The sequence below is a fragment of the Miscanthus floridulus genome, chromosome 19, assembly GCF_019320115.1.
Source record: "Miscanthus floridulus cultivar M001 chromosome 19, ASM1932011v1, whole genome shotgun sequence".
Taxonomy (NCBI): Eukaryota; Viridiplantae; Streptophyta; class Magnoliopsida; order Poales; family Poaceae; genus Miscanthus; species Miscanthus floridulus.
In genome coordinates, this window is record NC_089598.1 from 107,303,618 (window position 1) to 107,325,880 (window position 22,263).

Here is a 22,263-nt window from a genome sequence, read left to right on the forward strand (position 1 = left end):
GAGGCTGTCAGCAAGGGTGGGGCGGAGGCGTGGGTGAGGCCACCGGTGAGCTCGTGGCCGCTAGGGCTCGGCTCGTGGCGGGGCTGCTGCCGTCGAGCCAGGCGTGGGCACCATAGCAGCCGCGAGGGCGCGGCTGGCCGAGCAGATGCGCCACGGGCCGTGGGGCGCCGCCGACTGGGCGCGAGCCACCGGGATAGCGCCGCCGTAGGGGCTCCAGACGCAAGGTCGCAGTCGAAGCCGATGAGGGAAGGAAGAGAGTTGCTGGACCAAATTCGGTTCAAACCGAATTTAGAATACGGAACACTCCGAATAAAATGTAGAAAAGTAGAAATCGGTCGAACAAAGCCTAAACCGAATTCGATCCGATTTTGAATTTAGTATTCCCTATTTCGAATTCGAATTTAGTATTCCGTATTTTGTCCGAAAATACGAATTCGCTCGGGACAAATGTAGAAAACGATGCGGTTCGGTTCGGGATATTTCCTTTCCGTTTTCATCCTTAATCCCCTCCCTTCCTCTCCTACCCTCCTCTTCCTCACTCGACGTTGGTTTTTCATGGCGCAAAAGGATGGCCGGCGGCGAGCTCGATGCATCAGATCTGGGTCCCTTGGGCCTAGATCCGGCGCCCCCCCCCCCCCCCGTCCTGGATCCGGCGCGTGGCGGAGGGACGCGGCGGCCAGCGGGCGCTGGCCTGCTGGTGGAGCTGCGCGCTAAGTCATGCTGCTGGGCGCGGCGCAGATCAGGCTCCAACTTCCTGTGGTGTGGCCCGGATGACGTCCGGGCATGGCGGCGGGCAGGACGTGCGGCGAGCGCAGTGGCCAGTGGGCGCGAGCCACGCGGAGGCGGCCAGCACCGTGACGGCCGGCTGTAGATGGTAGGGGCTTGCAGTGGCAGTGGCCAGGCTGCCAGCGCCCTCGTGTGCGCTTGCCTGCAGCAGGCAGCGGCTGGTCGAGCAAGGCCACTGGCCGGGGCCAGCCCACGGCGGCCAGATCTAGCACGACTGGTCAGGCCATGGCTGGGGGCGTGGTAGGCTTCTACAAGCTCCGGCATCGTTGGTCCTCTTCGGCTACTTCTCGTCATCGCCGAGTCCGGTTTGCAGCATTGCGCTCTAGGTTGGCCTCCATAGGCACATGGAATCTAGATGAAAACCCAGCCTAGCAGGCGAGCGATGATGGCGCAACTGTCGTCATATCCCTCCCTAGAGGCGTCACTGTACATCCTAGCTCCTGCTATCACGAAAGCCAGTCCGGGCTTATTGCATCCATTGGGCAGGTCTTGGGGCGAAAGCCCTTACGAGCCTGGTGCTCTCACTCCCTTTCTTGAAGGCATCGATGCAAGCACACATGCTTCCGTCCGTGCCCGGCACAGCCTTTTGCTCTCCCCGATTGCTCTCCCACCCCATCTTGTTGTTGGTCTGACTACCCTCCTACCCCTTGGCTTTTGCAAACACTACTTGCTGTCAGGTGCTCGCCATCAATGACTTGCTGTGACGTCCTCTAGATTACTTGAGTGTTCCGCCTTATCTTATGCCGGGTTGCGGGGATCTTGATCTTCTTCTCTGGATCTCGTCGTTCTCCTCCTGGCGGTCCTCCCCTTTGAGGCTTTCTTTACCCAAATGGCGTTGGTGGGCGTCGGTTGCAGCCCAGATGCGCTATTAGGCGATGCTACTCACGGCTGCTGCCTGTTGGCTCCGACTCAATACCTTACAACTTCTTAGCTGTCGTCTGTTGGATCCAACTCAATACCTTACAGCTGCATGTGGGCTAGAATTATTTAGAATATGTCATTGCTGGTGGCACCGGTTAGAAAGTAGCACTTGCACTCGCTTCGGTTAGTAGGCAGAGCTGGTAGCTGAATCCTATTGTTGTTTTGTTAAGTGTTGTAATCCTTCTCTCTTCCTCCTGTCATGTACTTCTCTGACCTTCAAGTATCGCTCCTGTACTAGGTGCCCGGCACCCTCCATTCCCAGCTTTGTTGGTATCGGTGGAAAATTATCCAGGTGAGGACTTTTCGTCCCCCCCCCCCCCCCCCCCCCTCGTGACGTCTTAAGCAAAACATTGATCACTAGTGCAATGATTAGTAAAGGTGGATGGTAAACCTCTATACACATTGATCTCAGTGTTATAAGATTTACTTTTCATACGATGCAGATTAGTACGTGATGCTATATATAACAGTAATTGGTACCATTTTACTTGCCCAAATGGCCAAATGTCAGTAGATGTTGTTTTACAATGAACAGACTATAGCCTTGGAAGAAACATCTTTGTCTATCTCAGTATTGTTCCTACAAAGCTGAGCTCTCCGGCTCCATTTATGTTTACCTGTACAAAACAGGAAACACTGAGATCACTAAGTATCTGTCCCTGCTTTCCAGCTTCAAGCGATGAACAGCTCCGAAGAAACTCCCTATTTATCCTTTTATATCGCCTGTATACTCTGCTTTGTTCTAGCACCGGAGATAAATGTACGTATCGAGGAATTACCATCCCAAGAGTGAAATTATAACGAACTATACACACAAGATGCAATAATTTCACTCGATTTTGTTCGTTTTAGAAATTCTCAACGCATTCGCTATTATTAAAAAAAACTTAGATGCATCGGAGAGCGATAAATGGATGTGTCGGAGGGTGACAAACGGATGGATCACTTAAGATCGACCATGGTTAATCCAAGTACATGATACATGGGTACAATACATCAATAGTTCAAAAGGAAAACAAAACAACACAATGAAAGTTCTAGTACATAGCTACATTGATCATTAATAAAGCATGGAACTAACAGACGGCACAATCAAAAACCCTCAGTCAGAAACATACTGAGTAAGCAACTCGTCGTCCAAGTATCAATCCTCTACCACAACCCTGTTGCTATGGCTAGGGTCACCTGCATTGCTCTGATCTGCCTTTTACCTGTAGTAAGCGGCCTCCGCATTATCTGCGGCCTGAGACAAGAACGCGTTCTCTTCCTCCTCGTTTATGTGGCTAGACTCACCTGCATTGCTCTGACTTGCGTGTCGCCTGTAGTAAGCGGCCTCCGCTTCATCTGCGCCTTAGTGAAGAACGCGTCGTCATCCTCCTCCGCCTACAAGCCCGTCTCTGCTAGAGCGATGAGCTCGCCAAGTCTGCCAGTGTCGTTCTCAGTATTCTCTGCCTGCAAGCCCGCCTCTGCTAGAGCGATGAGCTCGCTCAGTCTGGCAGTGTCGTCCTCATTCTCGTCTCCCTCATCAGACAACACAATCGGTGATTGAACGGTACGACCAGCTCACGTTCTGTGCTCATCTAACTTCTTTTCCTCATATCTTGCATGAGCCACCTCTCCGTTATGGTTCTCGCTGCATCCAATCCCTTCATGTATAAAATACAATCAGTTAGCAACGCGATTATATTACATTTAAAATCAGGCAACGAAAAAATAGCTTTCAAGTACACACTGGCACATAATGCAACAACATGCTCGTTCAAGACCTGCATGTGTACTCTTGTCTCCTCCCTTGCCTCCTTGCTTGCTCTGTCCTCCTCTAACACCCTCCGTCTCTCCAATCCCCATTTATCAAGCTCAACATCGATCGGGTTATGAATACCGCGCTGTCTAGCAAACTCACGCATCTTATCTTTGTGATGTTTAACGAATAGGTTGACGTAGTCAGGTCCATATCCCCTCTTCCATGCAATTACTTGTCTCCCCTTCAGTTCATCCAAGAACTTAGCTTGATCATCATAACATTTCCACCTGCATTTCCTAGTGCTCTGTTCAAACGAAAAATTATATCATATATGTCTTAGCAAAAGAAACAAAATACGATTTCATGTTTACCACAAAAATAACCAACCTCATCATAGTCAACCATATGGCCGTAATAATGGCCTATTTCAAGCTTCGAATGGACTAGGCCATAGTTGGATTTAACACCACATTCGCACATGACACGAAGTGCTTTGTAAATTACCCTTTTCTTTCTTCTTTTCCTTAACCTTTGGCGGTTCTTCCGGCCATTGGTTCTTAGGACCATACAACCACTCCTTGAAACGACGCTTCGCCATTGAAAACACCTAAATAAGGTGACATTAGTACATGAACACATATAGCTTAATATTTCAACACATACACTTTGCACGTACTTCATACTTGTTTGAACACACAAACTCCAACGTATTCTCAGGGTTTATCATAGCTCGATCTCCGCAATCGCACAGAGGAGGTTCCTCGAGTTGTCTAACTACGGCTAAGTGCTTCTCCTTAGCCGTCATTGGAGGGGGTTAGGGGGAGGTGAAACCCACCGCTCAAAGTGCTCTCGTGGATGTCGCCCTCTCCACCAATCGTTGAAAAGTAGGTACCTGGGGTCAAACTTGTCTGCACCGTCGATCCACTGAAAGAAAAGGCACCTCTCATGGGCCTACACAACAAAATTCCAACAAAATATTAGTAACCTAGTAATACAAATGAAGAAAAAAATATACGGAAATAATTACTTACATTAAAACGACGGCATGTGTAGAAGCAGCGAGCCGCTGTGTCTGGATGTTTTGATTGAAACACGTCGGCCGAACGACCACAGTCACAGTTAGGGACAGGGAGGTCAGGAGGGACGAGGGCATCTTTGCTAGACTCGTCGGGGTACAATTCTCTAGGACGACCCTGTTTTCGCCACAACTGCTCCCGAAACATGTCTTTCATCTAATAAAATGGTTCAAATTAAACATCAATCAAAACAACATAAATTAATGTAAAATATAATCATTTGCATTGCAACTCAAATAATATAACCAACACTTATAGCAACAAAAATATACATGGTAAACATACTTCTAACTAAATAATTAACCTTAACATCGACAAAATCAAACTAATATCTTCCTCCAAACCATAGCCCATAATTCCCAAACATAATTTTCCTCCTAACATTAACTCCCATTCATAATATTTCAATTCATCATTCAAACGAAAATAAAAAGTGTGTCATTACCTTGAACGAGGCCGAGGAGGGAGAGAGGCGGCCAGGGAATGGGAGGAAAGGGAGGGAGGGAGGCGGCAATAGAGGGTCGGACGTCGACAGCACTTGGGAGTGGCGGGCAGGCAGGCGAGCAGGCGGGGCGGCGGGCAGGCGCGGCGGACAGGCAGCCAGGTGCGAGAAGTAGGCGGGACTGGGCCACGGGCCTTTAGCCGGCTCTGCCGCGCCACCGACCAGGGTGTGTCACTGCCGTGCCAAGATCGGTGGCGCGGCAGACCCTGCCACATCCCCGGTCGTCGCCACATCACCCCTCTCGCCGCGCCACCATGCATGGCACGGCACAGGCGTTTCGCTACGCCAGGGAAATAGGCGCGGCCAAAAGTGTTAGTTTTAGAAAAAAAAATTAAAACAGTGTTAGATTTAAAATTAATTTACAAAAAGTGTTAAAAATAAAAAAAAATCCACGTGGAATACCCGGGCACGGAAAGACTTTTGCGACACCGGTCGTGGCATGGGCAGCAGACAATGGGACCCATGGCACAGGGGCGCAACCAGCGCGGCACTCGCTGTCTCTGTACGTGCGGCTTCTCCCATGAGTTTGACTGCAAAAATCAGAAGTTTTGGAGGGGGTCGGAAGTTCTAGGCTTGCCCACAGTCAGAACTTTCGACTGGGGTCAGATGTTCTAGTCTAGCCCGAAGTCAGAACTTCCGATAGAGGTCAGAAGTTCTAGCAGGGTGAGACTTTCTCGATGGAGCAACTCCTTCATTTGGACTCCGAATTGGATGTTCTATATATAATTTTTTACCATCTCGACGATAGGAACGCGATAATGAAGTCTGTTCTACAATTTTGACAACTTCATAAAGTGGACAATTTTAGTTGTCAACACAACCCTTTTCGAACGTGCTCTACTCCACCAAGTGTTCCAACGTGTCAAGCGCGAAATACACGACTTAAGATAATTAATCATCCACGAAATAGCACAGCTTAAGATAATTAATTATCGAGTAACACCGAGGTGTTACATATAAAGAGGGGAATTCTTTCGGCTATCGTGATGATTTAGTGCCACTAGGTGATTTAACTCCATGCATGTGCATTAGGACCTAGTGAGTGCTAACAACCCTTGAAAAATGACTTGTGAAATGCTAACTCACATACACAAGTGTTGAAAAACATTGTGGAGTTAACACATTTGCACAAGGGTTGAAGAGTTGAAGTGAAAGAGACGCTCGGGCTGCATCGGACGATAACGACGCAGGCATCGAACGCAAGCGGTTTGGGTCCGATGGCAAACTCTAGGTGCAGCCAGGCCTCACAGAGAGCATCGAACGATGTCACTGTGGACCGATGTGTTTTGGTCGCTCTCTATCTTCGAAAATAATTCTTCGGACGATATTCAACGCATGCATCGGACGTTGTTTTTTAGGGTCCGATGTGACTGAAGCAAGCCCGATGTTACTGTTCATGTGAGGGACACAAAGTTTCACTATGTACATCGGACGCTGGGGTTTTGTTCGATGTGAAACATCGGATGCGTCCGATGTGATCTAGAGCTCTCTGGATGCTGTCTGTGTTACATCAGATGATAGGCGGCATTGCATCTGATGTGACATCAGATGCTGAGGAGCGACGCGTGCAGAGAAAGTCGTTGGGTGCCAATGGTCTGATTCAAACAGTCGAGTAACCGCGCGCTGACACATGGTGCATCGGACGATGCGGTAGCGTCCGATGTGGGCACAGTATCGTCCGATGCCCCCGCAGTCAGCCCAATGAAAGGGTAATGGCTAGTGGAGCCTTAGGGCTCTATAAATAGATGTTGGCTGCCTTAGGCTCACACTCTTGGATATTTTCATCAGTGATACATACTTGTGAGCTAAGCCAAACATCTCCCACTCATCTCCTTCATTGATTCTTCATCCAGGTGAGATTGGGAGTGATCGTAGTTACATTTGCTTAGAGTTTGAGCATCTAATGGCACTAGTGATCGTGTGAGCTGTGGGAATTCTTGTTACTCTTGGTGGTTGCCGCCAGCTAGACAGCTTGGAGCAGCGGAGGAGTGTTGACACGAGTTGGTGATTGTTCGTGGCCACACCCGGCATTCTTGTGAGGGATTCTTGACCTTGGTCCCCATGGGAGATCGTGAAAAGGTACTCTAGTAGATTGCTTATGACATTGAGTACCCTCTCTGGTGTTGGTTCTTACGGCGTCTTTGTGTAAGGCTAGGCTTATGTATGCCTATTAGCGCGCGAGCCACCAAGTGAGTGCGTCGTCACAATGGGGACTAGCTTGCCAACAAGCAAGTGAACCTCGGGATAAATATTGTGTCAATTGTCTCTTGGTATTCTTATTGAGTTATTGGACACTTGCCCAGCTCGGTATATCGATCTCTACATCTCATTGCATTTACATTCTTTGATATGCTTGTGTAATATTAGTGGTAGCTTGCTTTTCTAGTTGAGTAGAGAAGTAATTAGGTGTAACTAGTTTCTCTTGCTTAGCTTGATCACTAGTTAGTTAAATAGTGACATAGCTCAATTGTGTGATACAGAGATTATAGTTACTAGTGTATTGGTAGGTGGCTTGCCTATTCGTGTAGAGCTAAAGCAAAATGCTTTTATCGTCATTTAGTTGTCTAACCATATTGCTCTAGTGTTTTGTAGAAAATTTTGTTAGACTATTCACCCCCCTCTAGCCATTTAGGACATTTCAAGTGGGCGATGGCGCTTCCAGGGAGTGGCCACGCGGAAGTGAGGAGCCCCTGATGGATGGCGGCGCTTCCAGGGAGTGGCCGCACGGAGGTGAGGAGCCCCCGGCGGCAGCGGAGCACCCCGCGGTGAGAGCTGAGAGGAGCTTCCAGGGAGCGCCTGCACGAATGTGAGGAGCCCCCGATGGCGGCGGCGCACTCCACGGTAAGAGCCGAGAGAAGGGAAGGTCACAAGGAGGCGAGCGGGGCAACCACGAGCGCAAGGGGAGGGGGCTGCGCAGGGGCCGGGGGAGGGGGAGCTAGGGTTAGGGAATAGAGAGTGGTGGGCGCAATGGGCCTTTAGCAGGACATGCCATGTACTAGGCCGACAACGGGCCTCCCACTAAATTGCAGGTTGGGCCAAGCCGTCCGGCGTGCCTGAGTAGCGGCCCACGCACGGCCCTATGCATCGGGCCGAGCTGGTCCGTGCCCGTGAAACATCGGGCCGTGTTGTGCTCGTGTCTGGCCAAAACAGCGGGCTTCGTGCCGGACCAACGGGCTGCATGTACATCTATAGTCGCGGGGGACAGAATCCAATCCTCTTGCAAACGCAAAATTCCAAACGCCCTCCCTTTATTTCCGACTCCGTATTCTTTCTTCAATCCATAATTCCAAACGCAAACGCCCTCTCACTCTCAGTTGTAAGCTTCTTCTAGCTTGGCATGGAAGCGACGGGCAGGGATGGCGACCGGGGGCCTTCTTGGAGCTACCGCCACGAGGAGATTGGAACGGGATCCAGTTCCTACACCGTTAGCAGCTCCAGATCAGGTACCATAGTCTCAACGACCTACACATCTGGCGGCTCTCGCCACTCCACTAGTATCTCTATGGAGGCGGCTTTGCAATGGAACTCGGAATTGGAGATCAGGTTGGGCACGCCCGACAAAATGGACGCCCAGTTTGCTCAACCAATCAAGAAGCCCCGCATGATGAAGCACATCGAAAGCCTGGTCCAAGAATTCTTCCGTGCGCAGTCAGCGAATCGCAGGTCGCAGCATCTTGGGCGGCGGCGGCATGAATGTCCTGGAGAGCTGGTTCTGGGAGATGGGCGTCAGCTGGGTTCTCCAACTCGATGTTGGTGCATCTGCGTTGGTACTTGGGGATCCTACAGCAGGTGAGATATGGAGCTGGACCCGAGCTCTCACACAAATCATGGAAACCATTCGTCTCACGGAGTCTTTCTTTCCCGACCATGGTCATGGCTTTGTGGGCATGCCTGGTATTAGCAAGGAAGAGGTAGAGCTTCCTCCTGAGAGCGGGAAACAAGCTACTAGTCTGGATCCGGTACAGTTCGCACTGTTTTTCCAAGAAGCCATGTCAAAAATGCAGGTTTTTGTTGATGTCATGTTTAGTAGATCTCTTTCTATACGTCGGCCACCGTACATCTCAAAGTCTCTCCATTTCTGTCTCGATATACATAGTGCTCTGTCCAAGGCGTTATCGGGGATCAGATTGCAGTTCCATTCGTCGCCCCCTGCAGAGGTTGAAAAGATAGAGAAGGAAATGGTAAGCCTCTTGTCCTCAAGTCATTGGAGGACTCGTTAGGCACTGAAACTCCACAAGGATCATCGGACATTCACGAGGCCACTTGCTCAGGAATGAATCACATCAAGTTTCTTCTGGGCAATCACTGGGCAGTTGATCCATTAGTATCCCAAGCAGCTAGCCTTAGTAAGTATGTGCCTCAGACTCGACTTGGAGAGGCACCACCTTTCATCAGCCTCATCACGGAGATGGTTTCTTGTCTTGAAGAAAAACTCATCACCAAGTCACAATTATTCGTAGATAAAGGCATCGGGTTATTATTCCTCCTCAACAACTCAAACTTCATACGGGAGCAGCTCAAATACCCTCTCTCGAGCATTATATACAGAGCTATATACAGGTATCTTGGGCACCAATTTTGGCATGCTTGTTCAAACCTACACCGCTGTGTCTGGGGAGAAAGAGAAACCACTCCCCACTGTTCAAGTTCGGGTCTGAATTTCAGAAAACCTACACTATCCAAAAGTTGTGGAAGGTTCCAGACCCTAAGTTAAGAAAAAGGCTGCGGACAGTTGTCACCAAAAAAATCATTCGAGACTATACAGAATACATAGAGGATAACAAAGTTAACAACACAAAATTCAGTCCCCAGGAGCTGAAAGAGATGCTGCAAGAGCTGTTCGAAGGATGACGAATAGACTGCAACACGGAAGACAAAGTCGCCATAGCTTTCCATTTGTGCTGGCATTCTGATTAAACTTTGTTGCTTCAAATGATTTGACTTCTGAAGCTGTATATGAAGTAGACAAAAATTTGAAGCACTATAAAACTTCATTTGGCGATTTGTATCTCCCTGTGTTATTCATTTCTGAATAAATGTGGAGCAGCTGATAGCTGTATGTATGTAATGTACCTTCTGCCTTGGAGGATTGTACCAACACCAGTGGTGTTTACTTATTACTGATCTTCTTTTTTCTCTTCAAACCAAGCCTCCTGCATTGTTATTTCTCTTAAGGCATTTTTTTCATAATTGTGTCATGGCACGTATTGTATTAAGAGGAGGTGAAAACGTTGTATAACCCGCAAGAAACTTGCCGATACTACTAGATGCCAGAAGCCAAAGCCCAAACAACCAATAGCGCTGGCAACGACGCAAAGTGCATGTTGCCCGCCTGAATCCACAGAGCTGATGAGCTGCCTCATCAGCAACCGCCCTAACTAGATCGGTCGTTCACCAACAGGACAGTGGTTGATCTCATCGTCCTGCCCTGCCGCTGCGGCAGCCAGACCCGGCAAGGCCATGCACGCACGCAACGTGACTACGTGAGACAGATAGACAGGTCGGCTCGCACGGCCGTCGTCCGCCGGCGCGTCGCCGTCGGCCACGATCCGGATGAAACTGTACAGAAATATCCCGTACCGAACCGCATCGTTTTCTACATTTAATCTGATCGAATTCGTATTTTCGGACAAATTCGAATTCGGTTCGAAATTCGGAACACCAAATTCGAAATCGGAACAAAAACGGTTTAGACATTTTTTTTCAACTGTTTTCTACTTTTAATTCGGAATATCCCGAATTCGAAATTCGGTTTAAAACAAATTTGGCCCACTAGAAGTCCAACCTTAGAAAAATTGTATCTTTTTCATACGATCTCAGATGAAGATGATTTTTATATGAAAATTGTAGTTCTCGACGACATCTACAACTTTCTAGTTTTCAGTTTTTTCATTTGAGGTCTTTAAAATATTCAAAAAATTAAACAAAGTTTCAGCAATGTATTAAATCGTGTACAAACGTTTGTTGCCTTAGAAAAATCATATCGTCCTTACATGGTGTCGAATAGATATACTTTTTAAAAAAGTTGTAGGACTTGTTAATTATTATTTCACTTGTTAATTATTATGCACTTGGTCCTATGAGTTAATATTCCGTATTGATTTTTCATATACCGACCTAGTTCGAATTAGTTCGTTTTTGAAATTCTCGATATTTCTTAAGTCCGTATTCGTTTTCATGTCCAGCTTTATCGTTTTCGTTTTTATTTTCGTATTAAATATAAAAGTAGAAAACGGTTAAGAGTGTTCGGATGCACCACCCACCACCCCAACACCGACTGAACAATGCGATCGAGAGACAGCAGATCGCGATGCCCATCCCAAATGATTGCCATTGGCCGGTTGGCCCATCCAGTCCCTATCCACAGCGTCGCCGCCGACGCGCGGTTGCATGCCCTGCCCCTGCTGCAGTGCAGAGCGCTGACACACGCATGGCGCGCGTCCAACGGGAAGGATGGGTGGTGGCGTGGCGGCAGGGCAGTGGAGACTGGAGAGAGAGATCCGAGAGATCCCGCTCCTTCGTGTAGCAGCCAGGCACGCATCCCCGTCCCTCGCGGATCCTGCCTCCCGCCATTGCGCCACCAACCACGGATGCCATTGCAAGCGCCACCAGCCCACCCCCACGTACGCGCCGGTGCATCCCCCATGTCGCCCCGGCGCCTCCGCTTTATATACCCCCTCTTCCTCCCCGGCATCTCCACAACGAGCTGAGGCCGCAGAGCAAGCAAGGCATCCTCCATCAACGACCCATTCCAATGGCGCCCGCCTTCGGCCGCTCCATCTCCTTCCCGCTGAGCCCGGTGCGCTCCTCCTCCTCCTCCTCCACCACCACCAAGAAGCAGGCGCGCCACGTGCGTTCCATCAGCCTCCCGACCTGCCGCGCCCACCCGCTGCTCGCGCACCTCCACGCCACCACCCGCGCCGTCCGCGCCTGGGCCGCCACCGCCGGCGCCGACCCCTGTACCACCACCTCCACCCCGTCCGCGGGCCTCGCCCACCTCGACGCGCTCCACGCCGCGCTCTCCGAGCTCCTCGTCCTCCCGGAGCCCCGCGCCGCGCTGGCCACCGCCACCGCCAGCGCCTTCTCGGACCGCCTCCTGGACGGCCTCCTGGTGCTCGCCGACGCGCACGGCGCGTTCCGGGAGACCCTCGTCGACCTGAAGCGCCACGCCGCCGAGGCCCAGGCCGCGCACCGTCGCCGCGACGCGGCGCGCCTCGCGTCGGCCGTCCGCGCCCAGCGTAGCGCCGAGAAGGACCTCGCCAGCCTCGCGTCCTCCGCGCGCGCCGCCGCCAGACTCCCTCTACTCCCCGTGACGCCCGCGGCCACCAGCGTCGCCGAGGTCGAGGTGTCCGGGGTGCTCGCCGAGGCCCTGGCCGCCGCGGCGTCCGCGTCCGCGGCCGTGTTCGCCGCGCTCGAGGCCGTGTCGTCCGCCGCCACCACCGCCGCCGCGTCTGCTTCCTCCAAGAAACCGGCGGCCACGGCGACGCTCATGTCTCTGGTCACCTGGAGCAGCAAGGCCACGGCCGCCTCCGACGAGGACAGGGAGCTGGCTGCGCTAGAGAAGATGGAGCGGCTTGACGAGTGCATCGCCGAGATGGAAGCCGGGAACGACAAGGTGTTCAGGAGCATCCTGCACGCTAGAGTTGCACTGCTCAACATTCGCACCCAGACATGCTGATTGTTTTCGACATCCATCATAACACTCAAAAGATGTCGTTGTTAACACAAAAATGCAAGTGTACATACAGATTATTGAACGAAAATTGTTAACACAAAAATGCAAGTGTACATACAGATTATTGAACGAAAAAAAAGGTCTAGCGCCCCTCCAGTTCCCTAAAAAAAAAGCTCTAGCTTGTTTATCTGGCTCTTGTTCAAATGCTTGCATTCCTATGAACTGTGATATGCGTACATTTCATCGGACAAAATCTATCGGCACTCGTGTTCATCAGCTTAAATCCATCTCTTTGACGGACGGTGCATATACAAAATACTTTATAATCCAAAAAAATGGCCATTATAATTTTGAATCCATTGATCTATGGATGTGAGCGAAGGAGGGAGAACAGGCTCCATTAACTCAAATTGCTCAAGTTATTAAGATCTCTGCAATTTCACTATTCTTAAGTGAAGCCATGGCTCTGATCTGGATCTAGATCAAGTTCCTGATGACACATCACTATTGCGCGTTCGAACGAGAGACAAAATTGATGAATGCACCTATTCTATTGAACATTGCCCAAGATCCCAGAGACATTGAACACTAAACAAAAGGAGGTGGCCACAGAGTCGGTCATTGGGCACGATGCACCACTTACTCAGAGGTATTTTAAATTTAGGCTTTGATCAACTTGATAAATTTAGGCACGATGGTCACACAGTCATATATGCATAGCTCTTGCCTCTAAGCCTCTAGATGGTTTAAAAAACTGCTAAAACATATGCATGGATCAAAATGACTTGTTTCAGCTTCTCTATCAGTGTGGTTTATATACATCCGAAGTATCATATTTTTTTTATTTGAACTTCTAATTTAACTCCCTTTCTGTTTCTCTTATTTGATAGGATGAACAATGTACTTTTCTAGTTTAATTTGTACATTTTGTTTTACAGTTTTACCAGATAACCAACGAAACAAGTTGCCCATAGTTAATATATTTACATACTTAACATTGGCCACCTGTGTTGAAACCACTGCAAAATGTTTGCATTATCATAGTAATTGTCGAAAAACCATATAGGGTAAAGCTCCATCACAAATAGATAAAATGTATCTATTGTATTCATACAACAATGTTAAAAAGAGCCACTAGATTCACCCGAGAGGGTCTAGAAATTCCAGTGTTAATCAGAAAAAAGAAAAGGTCCAACATTAAATATTGGATTTTAGGTTGATCTAATGGGAAAGAAAAATGTCTACATAAAGACTCCATCTCCAAGCAAAACACAATTAATAAAATAAAATTTTAAGTAAAATTTTATGAAAGTTAATAGTTTGATCTCAAAATGAATTAAAAGTCCATACAAATTATTATTAGAAAGATCGAAATGGAATAGAAAATTATAGCATCATCATCATCAATGTCGACAAAGGAGAAATAACTAAATGGAATGTGTCTATAGAACGATCTTGGCTCAAATTTTGACGGTTTTCATGGTGATAACCAAGGAGAAGAAAACATATTCAGTCGATTTATGTTATTAAAAAATTGTAAAAAACATATACTCTTTTGATATCTTACAGGCTATTGGTCGATCAATTCCTTGTGCAAGCACATGGATGAGAACCTCGTGATGTACGCAAGAGACATAGTCGGGTTTTTTTTTCTTTGTGAGAAGCTGGTCATAAGTGGAAACAAATATGGTCATAGCATGGTTCACAACAATATTGTAGAGTGGTATAAATAGTAGGTCAGAGATTAGCTACTCACTGATGTTGGTGATGGTTCCACATTTTATTTTAGAATGCTTGTGCCAATGGATGTGTTTGTGTGGTGACAGGGCCGGCTAGCATCTTCTCCAGGCAATAGTGGCTCCACTAAGCATGAGCAGTATTAGAATGATTCAGGTGATGTTTAAGGGCAAAAAAGATAGTTATGGATTGTAGGGTACAGGATGATTCAAATTTTAAAGTTACAAGAAGTCCAAAGAATTAGATTTTTCTTTACAGATCTCGTCAAAGAACTAAAAGCTACTTCAACCTAGCCTCGGCAGAAATTACACAACCATGTGGTAGGAGCGGAATAAAAGGGAGGAGGAGAGGTCTTTAAGACAAGAAATTGGGTGACAATAGATGTATGAAATTCATGTAGATGGATGCAGTTAGGAATAAAACATTGAGAGATGGCAATTAAATTCAAACAAACAAACAAACATTTTTTATCAAATATTGTTTTTAAGTAAGAAGAGCTAATGGAGTAATGGTTATACAACGAAAAAAAAACCTAGCTACCCACTATTTGCACAGCTCACTTTGTTAACTAATTGGTACTAAAACTAAGGGCCTGTTTAGTTTCCGAATTTTTTTGCGCAGTACCCATCACATCGAATCTTACAGCACATACATGGAGTACTAAATGTAGACGAAAAAAAAACTAATTGCACAGTTGGGTGAGAAATCGCAAGACGAAACTTTCGAACCTAATTAGTCCATAATTAGACACTAATTGCCAAATACAAACGAAACTGCTACAGTATCCGAAACCCCAAAAATTTTTGCATCTAAATGCGCCTTAAACTACGAAACCCAACAGATAAGGATCATACGGATTGATAAGATTAGACTTTGCAGTAAACAAACTGGACTAGCTATTGTTTGATGGGACCTACTCATTCGTGCAATGCAAATTTGTCCTTGCTAGAATCAAGTCTCTCTCTGGAAATACGGTGGTTAGCTGCCTTCTTGAATTTTGCAATTGGTGATTATATTCAATTAGCTAAGATACTCTCTTATCCTCTAGTACTAAAAGATGGACCTAGAAATATGATTACCCCGGCCCAAACGTCTGCTAGCTCCCTCTCTCGCTATCAATTGAGCACGATTTCCACTACTAAATAATAATTGTAAATATATATGAACATATATATCTGGTTAGCATTACTTGCTTGTTTCAATAATGAAGCATATTCTGCTGCTAGCTACCTGCATATAATCTCTCTGTCTCAATTTATGTCAAAGATTCATGTCACAGAAATCTCTTTGCGGATCTGGCGGCTGTTAGCTGAAAGGGAAAAGAAGACACAAATAATTCAGCATGCAAGCGTTCGTGCGCAAACCAACTCAACCTCTGTAACCAACAGCAGCCGGTAAGAGATAAGGAGAGGGAGAGAGGAGAGAGCCCTAAGAGTTGGAGGACGACAACCCATTCGTGCAACATTATGACTGGCATATATTATTCTCTATCTAGATAGTACATGATGCATCTGGCCGGTGATATATATGATGGTGGGAGAGCACCAAGGTACAGATTAAAGCATGTTTTTTCTCCTCCATTCAAAATTATAATGCGATGATTATTAAGGTTGTAGCTTGGACCAGACGACGTTCTTAACATGTGCACAGCTCAATCGGTTGTTTTCAGTCGGCACACCGGTAAACTAAAACAAGCATCGTTGGACGACATGATACATGTACTTGTTAAAGTTTTGCGTGGTGTGTCTTTTAGCAGGTACGTAAGATGATAAATCCAAGTTGTTAGGCGTTGCTTGTTTGCAAAGCTTATGAATAATGGACCTATAAAACTAAAAGAATTAGCTTGAGATAGGCACTGACTGTGTTTTTTTCCTAAACAAAGATATGGAAATTCCGTCTATTACTATATTTGTGCATGATATTTAAGTATATCAAACAAATGGTGCTTGGAATTAAAGAAAATTGAGGCATAATATATATCACTATATCACTTCTCCTATAATTCAGGTGCTTGATTTTTTATTGTTGTTCAAACAATAGGTAATTTTATCATTATTTGACTATAAAAAATTATCGATTCTCTTTTGTAAGTCGTCCTTTTAATTGTACTAGATAGCGTGCCCGTGCGTTGCTACGGGATAATCATGTATTACTGGAAATAAATACTTATCCTACTACACTCGACAAAACAACTCATACAGAAAAATGGTCCATCAATGCTGCGAACAGCCCACACACTGGCCATACGCGGCAACGCCGCGAGCATTTCTAGTGGTTTCGATTTGAGACATGTATGGGTAACCAGAACAACTTTATATGGTCAAACGTCTAGCAAGTGCAACTGGTAATTCACTTTAGCTAAGCGCCTCCATGGAAGCCAATGATCAAGTCTACCATCAACATTGCTTTTGACCAGTGCTTCTAACCGATTTATCAAATTTGAGAGAAATCAATACATTTGAAAGATAAAAATGGGATCTATAACTTTTGTTTCAGAGTAATGGTGAGATTCTGAACCAATCAATCCCATAAATTCATTGAAAAAATCAGCCTAATTCACGAACAATTTGAAAATCAATGCAAGGGTTACCATGGTTTGTACACATAAACATTGCATCTAGTTGTTTCTTATAAATTTCTCACAACAGATGAACTAAATTTGCAAAGAATTAACAGTTCCACCTAACCCTTTTTCCTTCCTTTTTATTTTCTTTCCCCAACTCGTCTTCTGCTATTTCTCTTGTTTGTCTTCCTGACCGTAGCCTCCTCGCAGCTATACAACACGAAGTAGAAGCACCAAGATACAAACAACCTATACTTATGGAAAAACAATAAGTAGAAGCAGCAACCTAAGTGCTCCAGACAACAAGGACCGAAGCTGTGGGTGCTCTTGCCCACCAAGTTCTCTACAAGGGTGAGCTCAAGTAGGAGGTGACACATGAATAGGGATGTTAGATATTGAACCCTAATATATTGTCATAGGAAAAGGTTCATATCAAAATAAAATGAGCAGGAGTGGACATAGAACAGAGTCACGAGAAAGAAAAAAACATTTTTTGGTTTATTATTTCGTTTCGTGGGTCTCACACATAACTCATGCGCTCCCCTAGGAGAAGCCAAACAATGGAGTGGATGTCAGGAATGGTGCTTGTAAGGTACCGATAGAAGGCCCCAAAAACACAAGCATATCTGCAAGAAAACACAGAACACCAATATCAATTTGTCAACTAAAAGAAGACAAGGGTTTGCTGAATTGTTCTAGTTGGGAAAACACTACCAAAAAAAAGGAAGGAACAAATTTTTCTACAAAAATAGAGGGGAGGGGAGCCGAGTGTACCTCTAGTGATTCTTGATGAACTCGATGGCAATGTACTTGTCTGGTTGGATCTTGGATCTGCAGCATCTTGAGCGTGAAGTACAGAACCAGGACAAGAGGCACATCGGCTGCACATCTGAACGATGCGATCCAGACCATCACGTTCTGCCCCAGAACATCCCGTACACCGTCGCACAACACCGCAGTCATGCTCGAATTTGCGCCTCCCTAGACCACCAAGAGTAGTGTCCAACTCAACTACCTGACTATGTTATCAATCGGTGGAGTTGTTGATAGATGGTCACACATAACAGGTTGAAGGTTGAGTTCCCAGCAGGATGTGTAGACAGGTTTGCTGCCACCTTCTCTCTTCCCATCTGAAATTTGTTTGAAACAGGCAATAAACAAACCATTTTACTTTTGTGATAAGCACCAGACAGGCAAAAAGAGCAGGCAGTGCATGCACGGAACATGTATGATCATTACTGGTGCGCAATTGAGCAGCAAATTAAACTAAATTATAGCAACGAGAACAAAATAATCCTAGATAGTCATTCGGGGTGCCCACGTCAGTATCAGATAGGATCAAAAAATAAACTAAAGGCACTGCAGATATTACTTGAAGATGTGGAGCAGCTGCTGCAACTGCAACTCGGAGTCACCAGGGAAAAGTGGTTGGTTAGTGACCAACTCATCTGCAATTTACACCAGGTTAGAATATCTATATATGTCGGTGTGAGTTATGAAGCAGTTCACACATTGAAAAGTGATGTCGGAGTTCATAGAAATCTTACCGAAAATTGAGCCAATAGACCATATGTCAACCAACCAGCGTGGAGTAGTGTGTGGAACAAAGGAGAATCACAGGGGACCTTGTACCACAGGGTAAGGATTTGCAGAAATTTTTTAGGTTAATTCCGTTGTTAATTAATCAGATCTAAGAACAGGGGCCAAGAGGAAACATCGTGGGTGTACTTTTTGATTGGCATGGTGATGGCATGGTTTGTACACATAAACATTGCATCTAGTTGATTCTTAGAATCTTCTCTCACAATAAAAGTCCTAAATGTGCAAATAATTAACGATTTCCCATAAAACTATAACCTTTTCCCCCTTCCTCTCTATTTTCTTTCCTCCAACCTACTAACAATATATCTATGGCTTGCTAGTATGGAAAATTGTTTGTCTCTAGAATGTCAGAATTTTCTAAACTCTAAGTTAAACACATTCATAATACATATTCTCTAGATCAGCATATACCTCGCTCATAGGAGCTACTCACCTACGATGATCAAATGTTAACTTACCACTTGAATTCACGCTCCATATGTTGTTCCAATCGGCCCTCGTGTCCCCGCCCCTTGGTGCCGCTGGCCAGCTGCCAAGCATGTTGGCAGCTTGCCGTTGGCCTCCAGAAGGCCGTCGGACAGCATTCCCCGTGGCCCCGCACAGGCGCGCTATGACACTGGAACAATCCACGCGGGTGCGGCTTGCAGCGCTGGCGTGCTGCGCCCTTGGGCACGGATGCTCGCGGTCGCAGGTCGCAGCCTCGTGCGGCCGCCGACCAAGTCCGCCTTGCCTCTGGCCCATGCAGCCGCCGGTCCATCGCCCGCCGCAGCCTCATGCTAACACGCCGAGGCGCCATCATTGCTGGAGTTCGTAGCCCAGTAGCCGCCCAGGCGGCCACCTCTATGGATAGGGTTTGCCGATTTGGGGAAAACGGGAGAACAGAAATTTAGGGGAGACAAATAGATGAGAGAATCATAGCTAGCCAAAGGAGATGCAGATGCAAGTGGAGAATGCAAGGAGAGGAAGTTACATAACTAGTGGTGGTGGTGGTGCCGTCGATGTCGTTGGAGCGCGGCGTTCATGCCCCTGCCGCCCTGCCCTCCCACCCCTGGCTCTACTGCCATCTCCTCCCCCCATCGACGAGGGCGCGGGCGGCGGCGGCACGGCTAGCTGCGAGCGAGTGTGGGAGCCGGGCGGGCGCGTGCGGCGGCGGCACGGTGAGGGCGACGATGGGGCGCGGTGGATGCGTAGCCGTGCAGATGAATCACGGGAGCGATCCTTCCTTTTCAAATCACGGGAGCAAGGTTTGAGGCTGAATCACAGTAGCGGAAGGAGCGTGGGGCGTGGAGTGTGGGATCGCAGGAGGCAGGACCGTGGACCCACGGTGAAATGTCGCACCAAAAAATGTCCACGCTTTGTTCTTTTTAGTTGTAGGAGACTAGTTGGTTGTATAAGATTGTCGCCCCAAGACACCTTAGATATAGCAACTTACAATATATGTTGCTGCAATGTTAAGAACTAATGGTTGGAAATGCAAATATACATATGCTACTAAGTTGTGATCCCTGCTGAAATTGAAGCTGGGGAACTTGGCCGGTTATCATGGCGGCTGGGTTCTTATTACTTGCTCGGAATGTAGTAGCTAGTTAGTTTTGTTTAGCATATATACATAAGCTAATAAAACATGTTTGGATTATTGTAGAACCGCCAGCAGTGCAGCAGGTAGATACTCCCCCGTCTCAAAAAGAATGGAAAATCTCAAATTTCGAGGCTAGATTAGTGAAGATGTAAAATTACGCATGTACCCCTGCTATATTCAAGAGAGTTTCATAGGAAGTAATCTTTTATCTAGAGAATTCTCCATAAGTTCAAAATATTTTACATTATCCAATGCCATGAATTATGCGGTGGTTTTTTGGTTGTGTTTTTATTGGGTGGGTTCCACTTGAAAAAGCTAGTCAGAACACATAATTACATATTTTTGAGACAAGATTTGAATCTTACACTCATTTTAGGACGGAGGGAGTAAGCTAGGCATAAGAAGATGACTACCAAACTTCCAAACCGTGCATTGTCGACCGTGGATGTCTGAAGCGCTGAAACTGCATGCCGCTGGATAGATCTAGAGCTAGGTATATCATACACACGAACACACGATGACAGTTGACAGGGGTTGCAGAGCAGTCGTGCGGCTTTGCTGCTTGCTAGAGTCGTACTACTACTCGTGGTCAGCTATGATGAGCGCTGCCGCGTGAGATGTGTGTGTACATACACATGCTGACATGCATGGTGTACGTGGTGGGTGGGCGAGAGATGCAGGGGAGGAGACGAGGACGACGAAACACTTGGAATCTGCTGTCCCCCGATCGCATGGACATGGAGCGACGAGCGAGCGGACACCACGCGCGCACGCACGCTACTAGCTGGTGCCCGTGCCGGCGCCGCATATGGTGGATCGTCCATCGTCGATCGAGATGTTGCGTGTGCACAGCATGGATCCCGGCTGTTGCGGCCCGGGAATAACGAATCTCGCCTCACCTGCCGCGTGTCCGGTTGCTGGAGAGCCTCCTGCACGACAGCATCCCAGCCGCGTGCATGTGCGGGCGATCCCCGTTGTCCATCTCCATCTCCGCGGCGGCGACGACGACCGTGGACTCAGCTCGTCTGCAGCCGCATCTACTGGCTAGCTAGCTATGGAGGAGAAGCTAGACAACACGGTGGCTGGCATGCATGCCTTCTGGCAGCTAGCTAGCGCGCCGAGCTACTGCTAGCTAGCTACGTAGTACTACGCGGCCAGATGATAGTAGGGCTAGCTAGCTATGCAAGCCACGCGCGGCCGATCGAGCATGGATCGGAGAAGCAGGTTGGTTACCACCGGTGGATCGGATCGAATGGATAGAATACTGGGGGGGGGGGGGGGGGGGGGGCTGCAGCCCCCATGTGAGCCTTAATTCCTCCTTAGATTACTGTAGCATCAAGCATAAATCATCATTAAATCTTCATTATCAATCAACATGTCTATTACTTAGCCCCCTCCTTGATCCCATCCTGAATCCGCCACTGTGTGTGCCAGTGCCCTGGCACTGTTTACTTACAGCGGCGAGCCAACTACGTGTGTTCGTTGAGTGTACGTGTACGTGTGTTCGTGTACGTGAGTGTTTGACAAATGCGACTGCAACCATGAGATGATGATCAAGCCTGAATGCCTGATGTGTTCTTGCCTGGTTTGGCCTGGAGTCCTGGACCACACAGTTGGCTAGCTAGTTTACTTCAATCATATGCATGTGCGATGGTCGTCGTGACGTGCGTGCGTGTTACAGATCAGGGCGTCCCCTGCTTCCGTTGCTGCCTTTATTGCATGCATGTCCAACACCTCACCTTTCTGCAGATGGAGCCAACATGACACCTAGGCATGCATAACCTAAGCATGCATGATCCATCCCAGCTGCTGGCGCCACGGCCTTCCATTGGTTTGACTCCAACGGCAGCCGCTGCTCCTTTCCGTCCAACCTGTCCTCGCGGATCATGTCCCCCTAGCTAGCTCACTGCTCACTATGCTGCTGCTACCCACCCACACGTGCAACCACCGAGTACCAAGCTTTTCGTCTTCCCCTCGGCTCCTCCATATATATATACGAGCCTCCCTCGCCTCCCCCTCTCCATCTCAGACGACGACACAAACGAACAATCGACCTACCTTAGCTTGCAAACCCAAGC

General features: G+C 47.5%; 1 protein-coding gene and 1 long non-coding RNA gene across 2 annotated transcripts; one reads left to right on the plus strand and one right to left on the minus strand.

Moving 5' to 3' along the window:
• Positions 1-11,753: 11,753 nt before the first annotated feature.
• Positions 11,754-12,848, plus strand: LOC136528042 (uncharacterized). Its single transcript, XM_066520939.1, has one exon. It carries the CDS (start codon positions 11,784-11,786, stop codon positions 12,705-12,707), a length of 924 nt encoding a protein of 307 aa, XP_066377036.1. The 5' UTR covers positions 11,754-11,783; the 3' UTR covers positions 12,708-12,848.
• Positions 12,849-17,614: 4,766 nt separating this feature from the next.
• On the minus strand, positions 17,615-18,606 carry LOC136528046 (uncharacterized). Its single transcript, XR_010776980.1, has 4 exons — positions 18,552-18,606; positions 18,377-18,452; positions 17,779-18,134; positions 17,615-17,630 (listed from the first exon to the last, which is right to left on the minus strand). It is a non-coding gene; the product is annotated as an uncharacterized lncRNA (long non-coding RNA).
• Positions 18,607-22,263: the final 3,657 nt, after the last annotated feature.